General features: G+C 37.4%; 1 protein-coding gene across 1 annotated transcript in view; it reads right to left on the bottom strand.

Annotated features, from left to right (window-relative positions):
* The window catches only part of LOC140336233 (uncharacterized), a 3,683-nt gene extending 2,917 nt beyond the window's left edge, over positions 1-766 (bottom strand). Inside the window, exon 1 of the mRNA XM_072419228.1 lies at positions 300-766. Coding sequence (XP_072275329.1) covers positions 300-713 — 414 coding nt within the window. The 5' untranslated portion in view covers positions 714-766. The remainder of the gene's footprint in view (positions 1-299) is intronic.
* Positions 767-20,023: the final 19,257 nt, after the last annotated feature.

Below are 20,023 nucleotides of genomic sequence, written 5' to 3'. Positions count from 1 at the left end.
CAAAGTAGATATGTCCCATCTTCTACAATGGAGAGGTTCCTCCAAAGTAGATATGTCCCATCTTCTACAATGGAGAGGTTCCTTCAAAGTAGTTCTGTCTCCTATCCTACAGTGGCAAGATTTCCCTACAAGATGTGTTTCTCCTCTCCATTTGTAGTGAGATTTCCCTAAATAGTTCAATGTGTCACCTCTTCTGCAATAGTAAGCGTATATTAAAGAACTCCCAACATTGTTTTTAAGTTACCCCTTTAAATTTCAATATCCATAAAATGTTATGCTACATCCAATGGACCCCTTACCTGAAATACCAATAAGTAAAAGTCGTGGTCCAGTTGATAGTTGGAGACGACCACAACAAAGCATGACAAGTACTGCCCATCTGTCATTGCAATCAGGAGCCAAATCACTGGCGCTTGTCCAATCTGCATGACAACGTAGATACAAGCCCAATTGCCAGACCAACATGGGCAGCACATCTTCTTGTTGAAGCCAGGAAAATAGTGAAGACCCAGGAAGACAAAGACGATGGCAGGACACAGGTAAAATGAGAGGCTGTAGACGCATGCAAGAACCACACTGTATTTACTGGATGGACATTGAAAGCTGGAGTCTAAAATTGCTTCAATTCCAATAACAGAGAAAGTCAATAAGGCCGCATTCAGGATTTTGGAACCGGAAGCACTGTATGAGCCAAATGCGCTGGCTATGGCCATTTTGTTCCAGTGGTTGGCTTGGAATGTGCTGCTGTCATACAATGAGCACCCGGTGTCTCTCCTTAGGTCAGGAGACAGAGAGGCAATATATAGAAGTCCTCACCTGAGGTGCACAAGGTTCGGTCCCTATATAAAGGAATTTAGGTTGGACCAGTAGGGCCTCCTTTTTGAAGGCTTGAGAAATGCACTCTGATGTTATCTAAATTCTGCTGATTTGCATTCTGGGAAAACTGGATAGATCAGTCATTAGATCATCACTACGTACATGTCATCGTGAATTTTTCTTGGAATCAGATATGGAGATCACACCCAAGTTTTCTAATGATACTAAAACAATCGTGATTACTAATCAGTGGGAACATCTGGGATTTATTAATGTGCCCAAAGGGAATCACTTGTGCTTGGGTTAATTTGGTCCATCCAACTGAAAGTGTCCCAATAGGACTTTAACCATCCAATCATACCGTTTTTTTCACATTCTCTGTACAAGATTGAGTTTTCTTTAGTAAAAGTAAACAATCACTGGTGTTCAGTAGATTCTTCAATGTAAAATATCCTGCAAGTTCTTAGAATTGAGTATTTGTGAGAATTCTGTACTGAATTTCCAGGTCAACACACTGGGCCTAATTTATCAATGAAATCCGCGCTCGCTGGTCGCGCGTAGTTTCGCGCTGTTATATCGAGCCAGTTTACTACGGGCTGGAGTTATGCGCTCGTTCATTCGCATCTCACTGCCAAGCCGGATGCTTGCCTTCATAACAAAATGGGCAATAGGTATCGCGCATCCACCAATTAAGGCGATTAGATTTCAGCTGCGCGATTAAGGAGGATCTGTTAAGATGTTAATCGTGAGATCATAGCAATTAAGGCGATTAGATTTCAGCTGTTACACTATTGTATTCAGAATTCTGCAACTCCCACAATGTTGATCATTTTTATTGTGATTTGAAAACAGTGATAAAACTGGCCAGCAGTGATACAATAGTAATTTAATAAAAGAAGAAATTATTATATCCACCAAGCCTGTTCAGAATCTTGAAGTATCATTCTACATTCTACAGCCAGAAAAATGAGATGAAAATGTTTTATTATTATAAATTTACTTATACATAATTTAATATTATACTCATCACATTCTGCACTGTTAAAGGGTAATTTTATATAAATATGATATATTTCATTTCAGTAACCTTGTTTGAAGCAATATATTAATAATAATAATAATAGTAATAAAAGTGATATTTTACATTTGTACACTGGAAAAGGTTGGGGACCTCTCTATTAAAGGGGTCGCCTACCCAAAACTGATTTTTACCAGAACAGAAGCTGAAACCCCATAATCCAAAAATGGAAGAATTAGTAAAACCTCACCTAGAAAAATGTCAGATGTGGGGTCTGTATTTAGCTTTAGGCACCATATCATAGCAATGTCAGAGCACTGAATGGATGATCTCTGGGAATCTCTGAGAAATGCAGGGCGCCTGTCTAATTAAAGCTCTCCAAAACTGGAGAAGATAGACTGTCACATGGAATCTGGGTTATCCTCCAAACCCGGAATGGATTCAGACCAGGATTGCCAGATAATAGTAAATAATTTTAGGAAAACCATTGCAGGTTTGCTGGGTCACACAGGTTCTCCTATAATAGTCTATTGTCTCCAATCTTGGTGATCTTTCATAAATCAGGTCCAATGAGTCAGGGTGAGGTTAGCCTGCCATTCTCTATCAGTTTTGACTATAGTCTCCCTTTAGCAGACACTTCACAGCTACATATGCACATTATTTTGGTTTTGGTGGAGGTGGTTATACAAGCAAATCATTCGACTATTTGACTAAGCTGATTATTCTCTTTTTGCTTTTTGTTACATTTTTCAGGCCTTGTGTACTCAGAATTTAGCTTGGATAAGATCCTTGTGGACAGCAAACATTTAGAAATCTTTCAGTAAACAGATTTGTGAAAATCTTTAAAGCGCCCACAGCTCCATTTTTACCGTTCTTAAAGAGGACATCCTACACAATATACAACAGTATATTGTCATGGCAGGAAAGCTCCATATTGATCACTGAAACGTGACTTTGCCTAGGCTGAGATGATGTCATCAGACTGCTGCAGGCAGACAGAAGTATTTTCCCAGTCTCCTGACCCCTAGTGATCCGACTGCAACATTATATCTTTGTAGCAAATTTGTGAACAGAGCCAGTAATTGCACAAGTGCCAGGATTTACATGATTGTGTCATCTCAGAGCCAACATCCCAGCCCAGAAAGTAAATGATAGACTCTGGATTTGAATGCCTAATAATCTGGAAAGGGATTTAAAACATCAACATCATTTTTTTAAAAATCCAATCATTTTACTGTAAAAGTAATCTGCTGTATGGTTCAAATGATTCTAATTTGTTATTAAGCCAGCCAGGCAAAAACAGCCTAAGAACTGACTTTTTAATGCAAAAGAAATCCAAAATATATTGCAGGATCTTCAGGGAACTATTGCAACAACTGGTATCAATCTACAGTCAGAAAAAGATTGTATGAGAAGTGGACCAGGAAAAAGATTTTACTGTCCAACAAGAATATTAGAGTGAAGCTACAGTCCGCCATGGAACATGCAGACAAATCACATACAATGTACTGACGAATCAGAGATTGGATTACAGTCCCATCACAGTCACAGACAACATTTCAGGAGAAGACCATCGTACTAACTGTAAAGCATGGTGATGGAAATGTTATGGTTTATGGTTGCTTCGATGCTTTGCTTCAGGTTCTGAACAGCTTGCAGCCATTGAGTTACCATGATTGATGAGAATGTTAGGACATCTGTAGAAGCAGAAATGGATCTTACAACACAATAATGATCTAATGCATGCTAGGAATGGCTAATATTGAAGAAATGGAGGGTTAGGCTCTCTCAAAGAAATGTTGTAGGTGGATTTGAAACCAGCAGATTATGGAAGGAAACCCACAAAAATGTCAGAAACTGGTGGCAAAATACACAAATCATCTAGGAGAAGTCAAGACAATTGGAGCTTCTGATGTCAAGGTAGTACCTTTTCCTCCGCACATCATCTATTAATATTTTTGTGAATAAATGATTGTTTCTGTGTTTTTATTGTAAAGTATCACTTTTATCTGAAGGCAGGGTTTGATTTAAGATCTAATGTTTTCTTGTTCAAATATGTTAAGAAATCTTCCTAAGATTTAGATCTTCTGCAAGGTGGAACTAGTGTACAAGGCCTGGCTTTCTGTTTTTTTGTTCCTACTTTCCTCCATTGGTGTTCCCGCTGTTGCCATCCGTTGGTGACTTCAGTTTAGCTATAATCACCTCTTCATTTTCTCGCATGTATTTCGGCAGTCTCCTCTCCTTGTACTCTCTGTCATGCTCCAGAGCACATAGGAACTTTTCCTTCTCTTCATTTTTCTCTTTCTCTACTTTGTCTACTTGTAGAATACTCTCCACATCTGCCAGCATCTCGTATGTGCGCCGACTGTCCTCCAAGCACACACAGGTACACATTGATCCGCAGTACCATAGGATGACCACAAGGGTAATGGCCAACATTCCGGAGGTCTGCGGATGGGATGAAAAGGGTTAAAGGTTAATAATGGACCAAATAATCTATGCTGGGTTCAATGGCTGCATTATGGTACCAACTGTGTGCCTAGTCATGGGCCGGATTTTCCATAAGGCCACCTAGAGGGTGACATTACAGCAATCCTATGTGGAATTGAAACCTCCTACTGCTGGACAACATGCTCTATAGTAACAGGAAGCACAAACTAAAAGTGAATATATTAAAGTCACAGTGCAGAGATCTGTTCAGGTTGACATCTGTATTTAAGGCATCACTCTAACTATCCTAGCCCCCCCAATCACTTCCATTGCCCTTTAGAGCTGTGAAAGAATGGCCAATAAGCAAGTGGATCATTTTAAATAAGGACTGCTTAGTGTTGGGGTTAGTATTGGTTATGTGTAAGGTTGGTGTTACCGAGGATATAAAGAGGGATATTAAGAAGGCTACCTGGAGGATTAGTTACTGAGAGTTTGTGCCAATAACTACAAATGCTAATCTCCTGTTGCTGCAGTGTATTGTGTTTTCCTGTTATTTCTGTCTATGTCTGTAATACCCAGACATGCATTTGCTATGTATATGATGACCTAATTTATTAAAGACAAGGCAGTGATTATAACAGCCAGTCAGCCAGCCATCATATCTGACTGATATGACTCAGGAAAGCTGAGATCTTTAACGGATTGCTGTGTACATCACATCATCCTCTCCGTCATCAATATCAAATAACACAGCACCATAATCAGGAGGAATTAAACTACAGACTTTGTTATGTGATACTAATATGCATATTTAGAATTTAGGAGAAAGTATGTGTGATTGGCAGGAAGTTATTCATTTAGAATAGCAGCAACATTTGATTCTTTATTATCTCACAATTTTGATTATCGGCTTCAGGGGTTTAATAAGGGAATATTTTTTATCTAAATAAAAGTTGAGTGTTTCTTTCATTCCAAAATCTTTTTAATGTATTCAAACATTATTAAATATTCCAATGTATGAAAAATTGTAGAATTTCTATGAAAAAAAGATTTGGGAGTCCTGATCACTTTTCACAGTCATTGAATCACAAGTCACAAAATTATTTTTTAAAGTAATATGTTTCCAAGAGTTGAGGCATAAACATGGGTCAGCATTTAAAAACTAAAACCACCTGGCTGTTCATATTTTTAAGATTTGATTGCATTAGTTTGAGATCCCTAGAGAAGATGTGTCTCCCCTGCTCCAATAGGGATTTCCTAATGTAGATATTGTGTAGAATAGTTTAATTTCTCCATGCATATCCTCTCCTACAAAAGTAAGGTTCCTACAGTAAATATGTCTCCTCTCCTAAACTGATGAGACAGTGATAGTGACATTGACATCTATAATAAAACACACCACCTCTCCCACACTGGTTAGATTTCTCCACAATAGATGTGTCTCCTCTCCCACAATTCTCAGATAATCACACAGTAGATGTCTCTTCTTCTACAATGTTGAGATTTCCCCATAAGATATATGGCTCCACTACTAAAAAAGTGAGATATCACCACAGTTGATGTGTCTCCTCACCTACATTACTGAACTGTTCCCTCAAAAGCTAGATTTCCTGTTCTATACTAGTAAGATGTTCAAATAGTGAATGCATCTCATTTTCTCTTCTCATAAATTTTCCCCAAAGTGGATGTGTCACTTCTAAAACAGTGAGATTTCTGCATATTAATATATAATATAATTTCTCCAGTCCTACAATAGTGAGATCTCCCCACAGTAGATGCATCTCATTTGCTGAAATATTTATTTAATATTTAATTTTTATAGTATAATTGATATCTATGGTGAGTTGCATCTTCTCTCTGACACAATCGATGTGTGTCGTTTCCTATGAGATAACAACAGAGGTCATATGTATTTTCCCATAGCAAAATAAATAGATGTATATCCTACTCTGCAATGTGAAAGTTTCCCCACAGTATACTTCTACAATGTTGAGATTTCCTCATAAGCAATGTGTCTCTTCTACTAAATAGTGAGATTCCACCATTGTTGATGTGTCCCCTTTCCTACATTATTGAGATTTCAGCAAATGTTTCCTTAGTAAATGTTCCCTTAGTAAGCGTGTCTCATTTTCCCTACAGGTAACATTTTCCTATTGTAGATTTATCTCTTCTAAAAAAAAAAAAGTGGGATTTCTACATAATATAACTTTATCTAGTCCTACAATAGTGAGATCTCCCAATAGTAGATGTGTCTCCTTTCCTAAAATGTGGAAATTTTCCCATCTATACTGAAATTGATATATATGGTGAATTTTCTTCTCTCCCACACTGATTAGATATCTCCACAATAGTTGTGCCTCCTCTCCTGCAATGGTGAGATAATCATACTGTAGATGCCTCTTTATGTACAATGAAATGATTTCCCCATAAATTATGTGTTCCCCTCTATTATTATTACTATATATATCTATTACTAATATATATCTATTACTATTGAAATAGTGAGATTTCACCACAGTTGTTGTGCCTCCCCTCTTACATTAGAGAGATTTCCCTACAGCAGTGAGGTTTTCTCTCCAATACTGGTGAGATGTTCTCATAGTAAATACGTCTTGCTTTCTGTAAAGGTTTGCCCTATAGTAGATATGTCTCCATGATAGTTGCTCCAGTCCTGCATTAGTGAGATTTTCCCACAGTAGGCATGTCTTCTTTCCCACAATGGTGAGATAACAATAGACGGGATTTTCTCATATAATAATAAAATAACTCTTCTGTAGATAGAAATCCTACTCTGCAATGTTAAAGTAGATGTCTAAATTGACTATTTAGGTTTTAAAAAGTCCTCTTATTTTAAATACCCCTCTAATTTTTTTGGTGCATTTAATGAACCCCTTACCTGAAATACGAATAAGTAAAAGTCGTGGTCCAGTTGATAGTTGGAGACGGCCACAACAAAGCATGACAAGTACTGCCCATCTGTCATCGCAATCAGGAGCCAAATCAGTGGAAGTTTTCCAATGTTCAAGACAACTTAGATACAAGCCCAATTACCAGACCAACATGGGCAGCACATCTTCTTGTTGAAGCCAGGAAAATAGTAGAGACCCAGGAAGACAAAGACGATGGCTGGACACATGAAGAAGGAGAAGCTGTAGAAGCCTGCAAGAACTGCACTGTATTTATTTGTTGGACATTGAAAGTTGGAGTCTAAAATTGCTTGTATTGCAATAACAGTGATGGTCAATAAGGCCGTACTCAGAATTTTGGAACCGGCGGCAGTGTAAACGCCAAATGCCTCAGCTTTGGCCATTTTGCTCCAATGCTCAGCAAAGAAAGTACTTGCTTGAAAAGTACAACAGTTATATATCTATCACCATGTGTCCTTCCAGAGGAGCAGCAGGTGAAGTCCTAGCCTGAGGTACTGAAGCTGCAGAAAGCCTCCTTTTTTAATACTAGGGAAAATATTACCTTCTTGAAAAACTGGATTAACTTGCAGTAAGAATGTCACGATGTACAACAACATCACAAATTTTCCTGGAATCAAAAAAATCTGGTATAGAGGCCACACCCAATTTTATTAATGATGCTGAAACAATGATTATTACTTATCAATAAGAGTGTCAGGAATCCAGTGAAGCACACAGCGGTATTTACCAGTGCTTGGAATGACCTCTGCACAACTGTTAGTATTCACATTTGGGTTGAATTGATGAATATTGTGAATATATTTGGGTTATCTGTAAGGGTGAAATTCTTCCCAATGGCCAATGGCCCAATTCTTCAGTGGTACCATAAAGACTAAACCATTATTTCAAGAATTCCCCCATGTTAAAAAAAAACATGGAATAAGCCTGTGTTAAATTCCCTGACACTTTTTTGTCTCTGGGGAACTCTATAAGTGAGATCCCTGCACTGCATTCCTCGCTCTGTGCACCTGATAAGCCCTTTATGAGAACTTCCAATCATTCCTGTTCCGGTTTTTCGGTCTGTATACCTCCTTGTCCAATATGATGGGTGATCCCCATTCTGTGCTGAATTCCCTGATTTTTTTGAGGGTCTAGAAACCACATGTGGGAAATGTTCCTGCAGGAACCAATAATATATGTAGAAACCTAAAGCATCTGCTACTCCAAATTGAAAAACTTATTTTTATTATTATTATTATTATTATTATTAACCACCTGGGCCTTACACTGTCTAGATTTCTGTACCAAAAGCGGTACACTGTTTTTCATGAAATTTTTTTTTTAAATTGTGGACCTGTAACTTACAGAAATATGTCCGAACAAGGGTCTAGTAGATATCATGAATATAAAAAAAAGTTTGAAACACAATCAAAAAAAAAAAAATTACTTTTAATAAAATTAAATAAAAAACACAAAAATCAGCTTAAACAAGAATACATAAATAAATCAAAAATACTGAAAATGCGATAATTCGGTATACTGTATAGTAATATATTTTTCTAAAACACCTCCCTAGTGTGGTAAATTTTAAAACAGAGTCCAACATCACATACCTATAGACAAAACCACATAAATATATTTTGTATTATTTTGTATTGGATTGGATACAGGACTTTGTATTGAATCCAATACAAAATATTTGAATTTCCCGCTACGACCCCCATTGACGGGCGCACGCATGGACATCAACAGGAATCGCCGAGGGACGCATACGCGAACGCCGGGTATTCTAATTCTTTCCAAACTTCCATGCAAAAAGTGTTAAATTTTTTGCATGAAAATTTATTTTAGATTGTAGGCTATAAATCACCGAATTACTCAATAATTACTTATAATTCACCGAATTACAATGAATTACCGAATAACTCACCGAAATATGTCCAAAATTTTATATATTTAATAATAAATTTTTTTTATTTTTTTTTTATTTTTTTAAAAGTGTATAATGTAATGTATATGTACAGTAGCCTATATAATATATATATATAATACAATTATATAAATATTATATAAAGATTTCTTTGTATTGGACTCAATACAGCTTTTTTGTATTGAGTTCAATACAAAAAGTGATTTAAATTTCCCGCTCCGCCTCCCGCCCGCTTCGACGCATGCAACGACGTCACCGGGAAACCCCGGAGATCATCACTGCACTCGCCGGAAGAACACAGAAGAGGAAGGACGTGTCTGGAGGAGCTACGGGGACCGGGTGAGTATATTCTTAGAAATGTAATCCGATTGTCATACAATGTATGACAATCGGATTACAATACAACGTTTGTCAACCACCTGAAAAAAGTACGGGTTTAACGCTTTTTGCAAGTGTTATTACCCCGTACCAAGGTCGGGTTTACCGGACGGGTGGTTAATAAACAGGATTTATATAGCGACAACATATTATGTAGTGCTGTACATTAAATAAAGGTTGGAAACGAGAGACAGATACAGACGGTGACACAGGAGGAGGAGAGGGCCCTGCCCCGAAGAGCTTACAATTTAAGAACTTGTGGAGATTTCTTTCTGTTTGTGAAAACTTAAAGCATCTAACTTGTTGCTTTTATTTTATTTTTTTTCAAAAGGTTAATATTATTAAACAGTGAAATGATTATCTGTAACTTGTAGTAACCTCAGGAGACAGTCCATGCAGCACCTACAATGGAATGGAAGAACTGAGTTCTGATTTGGTCATAGGACTTCTCACTATACATTTCTTGTTACAATGAAAATATGTACAACAATGCTTTAGCAAGTAAACCCCAATAGTATGTAGTGATGGGCACCACTGTACAGAATTGGAACAATTGCATGCTTTCTGTCAGGCACCCCAAGAGCAAAGAAATGTCCTGGGTGGATTTCCCCGTACAATTGCTATTCCTCAGCTGTACTTAACTGTATATTAGCTGTATATTTTTGCATGAGCATCCCCAAAAAACCCTACAGAAGAATATGGCATCATTATGTTTCATATATTTCTAAAAGATTATGTAAAGATAGTTTCCTGTTTCTAATAATGAATTTATCATTTTGTCATTCATTTTTGTATCTTACACATTTGTGATTTGCAAATGTTTAAAAAACAAATGCGTTTGCATGGACTTTGGAATCCCTAGGGCAGAGACACACCTTTACTTTATGTGCATTAGTATGTTACGCTGCCAAATATTTTGTCTAAGCATGTTGGGATGACAATATTTTTAAATGACAACCTAACACACTAAGCTAATGTAGTTCTAACTCACGTGTTATCATGCCTTGTGGTGGACTGCATTGAAGAAAATGCAAGTCAAGGTGTCAAAGATTATAAAGGCAACACACAGGAATGGAGAAGTGGCGGGGTTAATACTTTCCTGGTGCAATGCTTTGCATTTGTGTTTTTTCCTTTTATTAACGTGGGTTGCAGTATGATATCCCAATTATATGCACCAAATCTAGCACAACGCATAGTGTGCATTATCATGCATTGTCCTGAAGAACATGTTCGCTGAAGCTTCATTGCCTTAGTATGCTGGGGTAGCATTCAAAACTAAATGGCTCTATAACCCATTACCCCATGTTACTTGCACTGGGGGTGATTTGGAATTCAGGCTGTTGACCTACCAAGGTGAATTCACTTACCAAGGTGAATTACCACCCTCCAAAGTAAAATTTTAGTTCACTGTATGTGGTGATATTAGTTGATAATGATGGTTCATATTCAAAGAATACCCAATTATGTTCAAAGAAATAAAAAATTTAAAAAAAACAAGATTTTTCCTCGCACATGCTTGGATGGTTGGAGTCAAAAAATCTAATTTACTATGTTCATTCCTTCAACAGGGATAATTACCTGTGTGAACAACCTTCTATTTATTCTATTAGCAACTCAGTCCCATTATGTTACCGCAATGTAAAGTAACTGAGATGTGTGAGTTGGGCTATCTCTGCTGCTGTAGATTCTATGTGTACACGGTGACATCTAGTGGGGATAAAGGGTATTTCTGCTCTCACACTATTCATTGGATATTTTATTAACACATGCTAAACAAAATATTTTCAAAATTTACTTTACTGTGCAGGTTATTGCTTTGTATTATGTTTGTTTGTTTTTTATTAAAAAAAAGCAACATTTATTGTTTTTATTAGTTTAGTTGCCCTTCCCCTAGTTGTCCCACAATATCCTTTTTTTGAATTTGGTGCCCAAGTTTCCCTCCCTCGTGTCACCTTTAATCCTGCCCCTGCACAATGCATTGGTCAGACCACATCTGGAATATGCCCATTATATGTCCCATTTTTGGCACCACAAAAAGGACATTGTGGAATTGTAGTCCCAATTATTTACTTTAAGGTCATTGCAAAGGACAAGAGGGCACTCTTTGCGTCTGGAGGAAAAGAAATTATTCTCCAGATATGGAAGGGATTCTTCACTGTAAATCTGGATGTAGATGATTTCTGGAACCACAGAATATTACTGGGGATTAAAGTTTTAAAGTAAAGACAACAGAGACTGTCGGTCCAGGAAACATCCGATTGCCTTAAGGAATCAGGAAGAAATTTTTTTCCCCTGTTGGAGCAAATTGTAACAGAGTTTATAAGAATTTTTTGCCTTCCTCTTGATCAGCTCTGGATATATGGTTTCTATATGCATATATATGGTTCATTTATGGTCCAGACTATGCAGGTTTCTGTTTATTTCTCTGATGGTTGAACTTGATAGATTGATTTCTTTTTGCAACCTAAATAATTATGTACCCTGAGGCTTGCTACCACTTTTCTGTTTTACTGCATGAAAATGCGTTTTAAGTAGAACTCCTATTCATCATTACAATGTTATTCACATTTACTCCATGCATCTTAGTGTGTGTGTTTCAATAGGACATGTAGAATTGTTCTGCTGTGTTACGGTGCAAAAATGAAATAAAAGTAATTTACAAAGGTGCATATATTGTGCATTTTTGTGATTTTTAACACATGTGCCATGGAAATGTTCCTGGTGTAGCACATCAACAACAAACGTGTGTTTGAATCACACAGACACAAATACAACACATGTCCAGAGCGTGGGAAAGGGCCCTCTGAGTATTTTAGAGGTGACCAGGAAGTTTCCCATGCCCATTTGAAGCTGTTTACTGCATTCCAATCACCTGCTGTAAACCAAAATGACATGAGATCCAAAGCCTGAAAGCATGTGAGAGCTGCCAGTGATTTATAATAAGGACGTAAGACATTCATACATAATGTATACTTAGGAGTGACAAATAATTCTAATACAGAAGAATTCAGGATTCTGGATCGAACCGGTTAGGTGCAGAATGACATTTGGTTGTAACTTGGTTGAAGAAATATTACACTTGTAATTGAATAAAACACTTTGGAATTTGCAGCACATCTGATCAACAAAAATTCTGCATTGCAAATTGATGGAATATATTGTGCGGTCTCTGCAGGACAGAATGTTTCACATCATTTCTTAGAATACATTTAAACTATTTGCATTTAGTAGAAGCCATGTTTACTGGTCTAGAGCTTCTCCTAAACATATTTGTACATTTCTTTTGTGTGTTGCAATATCACTTTATGCCAGTGGTGCCCAACCTTTTTTCATCTGGGGGCCGCTGTTGACATTGGAATAAAACTTGCGGGTCACAATACAAATAAACATTAAAGATGTATGTTTAAAACTAGAATAATTTTTCATTTAAAATTTGATTAAATTGAAATGTTTCTAGTTACCGTAACTTACATGCACCAAATAAAAGTAATGAAAAATCAAGAATCTCTACAATGGATACTTTTTGGATCACCTTCAGGGCCCTACATCTCCCTGTTCCTGGGAAATTAGGGTTCACAGAAGGTAAGTGGCCAGCTATGTGTGACCATATAGCACCGTATGATAGGTATAGTTTTTCTGTGATGTGATGGTGCTGCAGCAATAAAATGTTAGAGGGGGTTGCCCACAAGAGTCCCCCATTTATCCTACATTTTAATATACCTACAGTTCCCCTTTCAGGAGAAATTGTGATTCAAAGAACATATGTGAACATTTTTATGTGGCAGGGCATGGTAGGAGCGATACAATTTTAGTGGGGGGGGGGGGGGGGGTAGCCACAAGAGTCCCCAACTTATCCTACATTTCCCTTCCTTCCCTACTGTTAAAGAGGGAAATTGGGGTTCACAGAAGGTAAGAGACCTGCTATGTGTGACAGTGTAGCATGGTATGATAAGTAACATTTTTTTATCTTGTGATGGCGCGGTAGTGATGAAATTTTAGGGGGGAGTTATCCACCAGAGTGCTGCACTTGCAGTTAAATTTCCCTTTTCTTACAGAGAAATTGGGGTTCATAGAGAGTAAGGTGATAGCTATGTGTGACAGGGTAGGCATGATATGATGGGTATAACATTTTAAAGGGTAAGGGGGGGGCATAAGGAGTTTCCTACTGGCTCCCAAATTTCCAGTTGCCAAATCCCTCTGTTCCAGAGAAATTGGGGTTCACAGAATGTACGTGCTCAGCTATGTGTGACCAGCAGCTCACCAGTCGATCAGTCCCTCGCACTGCAGCATCTTCAGATTTGACTACAGACAGCAGTGAGCGGTACTGAGCGTCTCCCCTAAGCCACGGTTCCATGGCACAAGGAAGGGGTAACCGCATTGCAACCTTACCGTCAACCTGAAAGCAGCCTTGAAGTTTTGTGCACAATTGGCATCACTCTAATGTTCATTGCCATGAGAGTGGCCCCCAGGGGGTCCCCAACATGCAGACTAAATCTGGGTCTTGAAATAGCCCACTTAATGTGAAAATATCCCTGATTTTTGTTAGGATTTCTATCATTGAACGAGATATGAGGATTTATACATGGGGATAATGCCAAAAGTGGGTAGCAGCTCCCTCTGCTGGCAGCACAATCTCATAGTGCAGTGGTGGCGAACCTATGGCACTAGCGAAAAAGTATTCAGATGCCTTTTTCAGAGCTGGCCAATAGCTGGTAGTCAGTGGAACATTGCTCCCTTGCGCTGGTGGTCCGCAAATTCAAAAGAAACCCCAGCTGAGAATCACTGCTGTAGATTGTTGATTCAGGGAATATCCATTTCTTTAGTGTTAATAGTGTTAACTATTTTTGGTATAGGAATAGATTTGTATTGGGTGCTTAATTTTTTTTTACTTTCTGTTTTTGTAGACTCCAAGTCTTAAACACCCAGAAATGAGTACAGCAAAAAAAGCAAAAACAGATAGTAAAAGATCATTCCAAGAGACCTGGACAGAGTCATTTGGAGTAATTGAACACAATGGGAAAGCGTTATGTATTCTATGTAATGACAGTACATGTGTCCCACATCAAGTGTCAGACACCACTTTGACACCAACCACAAAGGTGTTGCCAAACTTGGTGAAACTAAAAGAAAATAGTTTATTGAAGGGAAATTGAGGAAATATAATTCCCAGTGTTTTAGTTTTTGCAAATTTTTGTCTAGAACAAATCATCAGACAGCTGCCAGTTTTCCAATTTCACTGTACATAGCAAAACATGGTAAGCCCTCTCTGATAGGGATATTATCAAAATGGCTATGATGTCTGGGAGTAATTCCCTTTTTCATGATTTCCCAAACAAGGATAAAATTAATCAATGCATCTCTGAGATGTCACTTAGCAGAAATAATGTTAAGGATCGAGTCCAGCGCATTATTATTATTATTATTATTAAACAGGATTTATATAATGCCAACATATTACGCAGCGCTGTACATTAAATAGGGATTGCAAATGACAGACTAATACAGACAGTGATACAGGAGGAGAGGACCCTGCTGATATCTCTCCGCCATTGACCAAGTCTGGGATGTGGCAAGGGAGGGCAAGGGTTTGATAGGTTGAAAGTGATAAGGTTATGATCAGAGAGGGGAAATGGTGAGTTGTCAAGGAGGGTGAGGTTGCAGAGTTTAGAAAATACCAGGTCTATATCTACCAGATATAAAAAATTATGCAAGGCTAGCAGTCATTTTGCATGGTGCCGTTGGTGACTTCATAACTGAAGAGCTGTTGAATCTGGTGTCTTTACCTGAAAGAACACATAGGTTAGATATCTACAATGCTGTGATCGAGGCTTTTTTGTCACAAGACATAAGACCAGAAAAAGTGGTTTCAATTTCTACTGATGTATTGTATTATAGCATCAGGCACAGTGTAATTGTTTATTTATGTACAATAATGTCTGGTGACTGAGCAGAGGGCGAGTCCTGGAGAGATTTGTAGCCTGCTTGGATGAAATTACAGATTTTACACTACACTTCAAAATACTGAACAAACAACTACAAGATTTAGGGAAAACAGCAGAAAGGATGTTTTGTGATATCAAAACATTTGAGAGAAAACTGCAGGTTTTTGAAAGAGACTTTGAAAGTGGGTGTTGAAATATTTTCCAAATCTAAAAAATGCATTTAGAAAGTTTGACATTTGCAGATAATCCTACAAGCCACCAGGGAATCTAAAAGGAATGTTCTAGCATTGTAGCAGCTGCAAAGGTGAATTTTAGTAACAGATTTTTATAGTTCCGTAGGATGGAGATAACCCTGTGTGAAAGACTAGAGTAGATAGAAGGGAGGACAAATGACAGCACAGTTAGTTCTGAATGAAATGCCTAAAGTGTGGAATTCTCTTCCAAATAGTTTTAAGTCAATGAAAGCACTTGGGATAGCAGCTTTGAATTATATTAAATCTGACACCATAAACAGACCTGAGTGCTGCATGTGTTGCTCTCAAATTTACAAAGTATGAGCCAAGGTTAGACAAATTATCAGCATGCATCCAAAAGGCAAATATTCAGATTCAGATTCAGAAGTGTTTTTCTTTTAAGACAAAAGGTGTTAATGTATGAGTTGTTTTTCTCTAAACTAAAACCTTAGTATTCAGATTAAATTGCTGTGTTGGCACTTAATAAATAAATAAGTGGGTTTTGGGTTGCAGTTTGGTCACTTGGGCACTCCTGCTTTAAGTTCTCCTCCTTGCCCTGTGGCTGCAGAGAGAAAGGAGAAGCAGCAGACCAGGGAGTTTAACTTTCTGCCACTCTGTTCTCTGCCCTGATCAGCATTCTTCTTGGCATACCAGATTGGCTTTTTGTGCTGCTTTTCTCTCTTGCTTTGCTGTACACGGCACCAGAAGAGTCTCACAGGGCCAGATTCAGGTGCTTGTGTTTTAAAAATTCATTATGATTAATGATCATAGATGTATAGTAAAAATACTAAATAAGTTCCCATGTCTTGCAGAGAAATTACCACCTGAACAGACTTAATAGTCAATAATGGCCAGGAGTGTTGGATCCCTAATACCCTTCTGCAGTCTGTGGTCTTTTTCACATGTTCATGGCACCCCAATTGCCATTCATGCATTTATACACACCAGGATAGTACGTGTAGTGTGCAGAGGAGTTTGGTCCTGCTGAAAGTGTCAAATATTATAGATATTAATTTAATCCCTAAGGTCTAAATTTTGTATACTTTTTTCCTTGCTGTGTTAGGGAAACATGTTGGACTGTATAGCTCCTGTACTGGCTGAGGTCCCCATTCTACACTTCCAGTGTACATCCCAAGCAACATTTACTTTGTCCTTGGTAAATTATGAATAACCTGGTTACATATGCCCTGAAGAAGAGAATTAAAATCTCTAAAACACATTCTAGCCTTCTTCAAACTGTATCCCCTAACTCAAAAGGAACCAAAAGAACCCCTAGAGATGTATCCTTTATCAGATAGTGATTGATTTATGTTGCTGGAAATAAAAATCTATTATGGTCCTACATATTTACCCCTTTAAATGGGCTTAATTGTTAAGTCATTGAGATTGCTCCGAACCTTGTCACAAGCACAGTTTCAAGACTTTTCTAGAGCTGCCCCGACTCTCTGGAATGGTCTTCCCCGGTCAATTTGGCCTGTTCCTACTTTCTGCTCATTTTAAACAGTGCTTAAAACCCATTGTTTCAAACTCATCCACCCGTCTTCTTCTGGGCAGGGTCCTCTCCTCCTTCTGTGTCGCTGTCAGTCATTTGCAACCCCTATTTAATGTACAGCAATGTGTAATATGTTTGTGCTATATAGATACAGTTTATTATTAATAATAATAATAATAATAATTGATTGATTTGTATAAGGCATGAATGTAATTTGTAACATTAGATGAGGATCTTTGATTATATACCAGTCCACTATATTCTACAGAAATGGCTAAAGGCTGAATGGGACCAATAACACACCAAGTCTATTCTCTCCTATGAAGTACATCTACAACCAATTGTACTACTTGTACTGCATTTTGCCATTTGATTTAAATCTCATCCCTTGGCAAATTGTCATTTTTTACTTTATATGGACTCTCAAATTGAAAAAAGCTCTGGCTGAGAATTGTAAAAACAGTTGTCTACTGCAGTACCTACTTTATGCCACAAGATGTCCTCGGTCTACAAGGGAGAATGACAGCCAACATCAATATACCCAAAAGATTGGGGACAATACTGTGAATGTAGGGCATTACTCAGCTCAGGGGGGCATCACAATGGCACCCTTTATTTATAATGTACTGATACAGAGAGTGCTGCTGACATCATCACATTGGTGCTGCTCCTTCCATCCACAGGTACACCAAACTCCAGGAGAAAACTTAAGAGGGTACACACCTTATCAAAAGAGATTGAAAAATGTAAACATTAGAAAACAGCATAACAGTATAAAACAGCAATATTATATACATTATGGCACACTAGGGATGGGGGGAGTGTAATCAGCTGGTAAAGAAGGGGGCTAAATCAAGCTTTAGTGGCATAAACTACATTCAGAATACATTTTTAATAAAAGTTGCAACGTATGCTTTAACTTCAGGTATTTTTTGTGTCCCCTCATATTTTAAAAAAGAATATTCTCCTCTTTCTTACTTATATAATCTTTTATTACTTTTCTGTTCAGTTACAGCAGCTTCTTTTTTTTATAGGCCTCCTTATTCCCATAGGACTTTATACTTTATACAGTACATATTGGGAATAATAAGTATTTAAAATATTGTATATTTTAAGTGTGTTGGGTGGGGAGATGGGAGTAGTAGACTCTCTTTAATTTCAATCATCTGGCCATGACCCCTTCATTCTCCCGTTTCTGCTCTTCCTAAGGCCTTTCATGTATGATCAATGATCGTAGAAGCAAATTAAGAGCACAGAAATTTTTGTTGCCTTTAGGGAAAATGGTTTTCTTACCTTGTGTTCACAATGCATTGTGTTTGTGTTATACAGAAGCCTAAAAACAATGCTGCCAATGAGCCCCAAATCACATATGAACACCGGCCCATCTATTTGACCCAGACTGGAAAGCCACAATACATCTTTCCTCTAAATTGTAAGCTCTTCTGGGCAGGGTCCTCTCCTCCTGTGTCACTGTCTGTTATTTGCAGCCACTATTTAATGTACAGCGCTGCGTAATATGTTGGCCCTATATAAATCCTGTTTAATAATAAAATAGTAATAAATAACACGCCATGTCAGACAGTGTTACTCTCAGAGTAAATCTAAATCAACGATTTCTAAAGACAGCAATGCTGAAGGTCTGAAAAACATTTCATATGTCAGAATATCCCTACAAATAGAGCATTAAAAATTATGTATGTGTGTGTGTCACTAAAGTAACACAGGTATGTCACCAAACCAACCACATTTTTTAATGATGAATACCACACACAAATTATAGCAAAGAAGTAACTACAAATAAACAGAAAAACAAGAAAGATGCGACTTTTAAGGCTTCAAGCAATCTTATTAGCACTTTTCTGTACCATACAAATAAACAACCTTAAAATCCCAGGAACCTTTATTGTTTTAAATTAAAAACATCCAAAAACACAAAAATAAAAGTCATTAATATAATAATAAGCACCATCAGTTTTTTATTTGGATCTCCACAATATATCAACACGTTTCGCAGAAAAACAAAATGTACAATAGTTAATCTATAATGTAGAACGTTCAATATCATACAACAGGTTTTTTTTACTCATAATGACTTTACTCTACAACATGTTGAAAATTCCTAATGATATGTTACAAAAAGGTGCTAATAAAATCTTTTGGATATCCCATTTTTCTTGTTTTTCTGTTTATATGCAGTTATGTCTTTAGGGATGTGGCATCGGATTGGAAATTATATATTGTTCATTATAGCAAAACATTTTACAAAAAGAAAGTTTGTTTGTTTTTTGTTTTTTTTTTTGTGTGTATATTTTGGGATTAAAAAGAAGATACAAAAATGTTATAAATATATTCATAAAAAGGAGAACAGTAGGAAGACAAATCAAAAAAATATTTATTTCATCTGAACTCATTATAACAGAATAAAATTACAATATATTTGTCAGTAAAGTCAGTGTGATTGCAGCCTGAAAGGACTAACAAAGGCTTAATTTACATGGGAATCTTTGTCTAACTTCTGCAGCACAAAGTGGGATCAGCAGTGATCTATAAATGGTGAGTCAGACAAACATAGAAACAAGAAGATTTAGGACCAGGTCAGCTGTTCAAACTGCTCCAATAGGGGATTTGCCACCAATCACAGATAATCTCTGAAGCATGTGATGGACCCCTGACCATCGCACCATGGCCATAACGCCAGACCCCCTACCCCATGGCATTTAATAAGGAATTGCCACTCTTTAAAGTTATATCATCGTCCACACATTTGGGAAGCCTTACCAAAGATGTTGGGTTGTGTAGTTGGGAATTTGCGCCCATTTGTGAGGTCAGGTGCTGCTGTTGGAGAAGAAGACCTGGCTCACCATTCTAATTCATTCCA

This window comes from Pyxicephalus adspersus, chromosome 8 (assembly GCF_032062135.1).
Source record: "Pyxicephalus adspersus chromosome 8, UCB_Pads_2.0, whole genome shotgun sequence".
NCBI classification, from domain to species: domain Eukaryota; kingdom Metazoa; phylum Chordata; class Amphibia; order Anura; family Pyxicephalidae; genus Pyxicephalus; species Pyxicephalus adspersus.
Note: the sequence above shows the minus strand (reverse complement) of the source record. Positions and strands in the feature narration are given on the sequence as shown.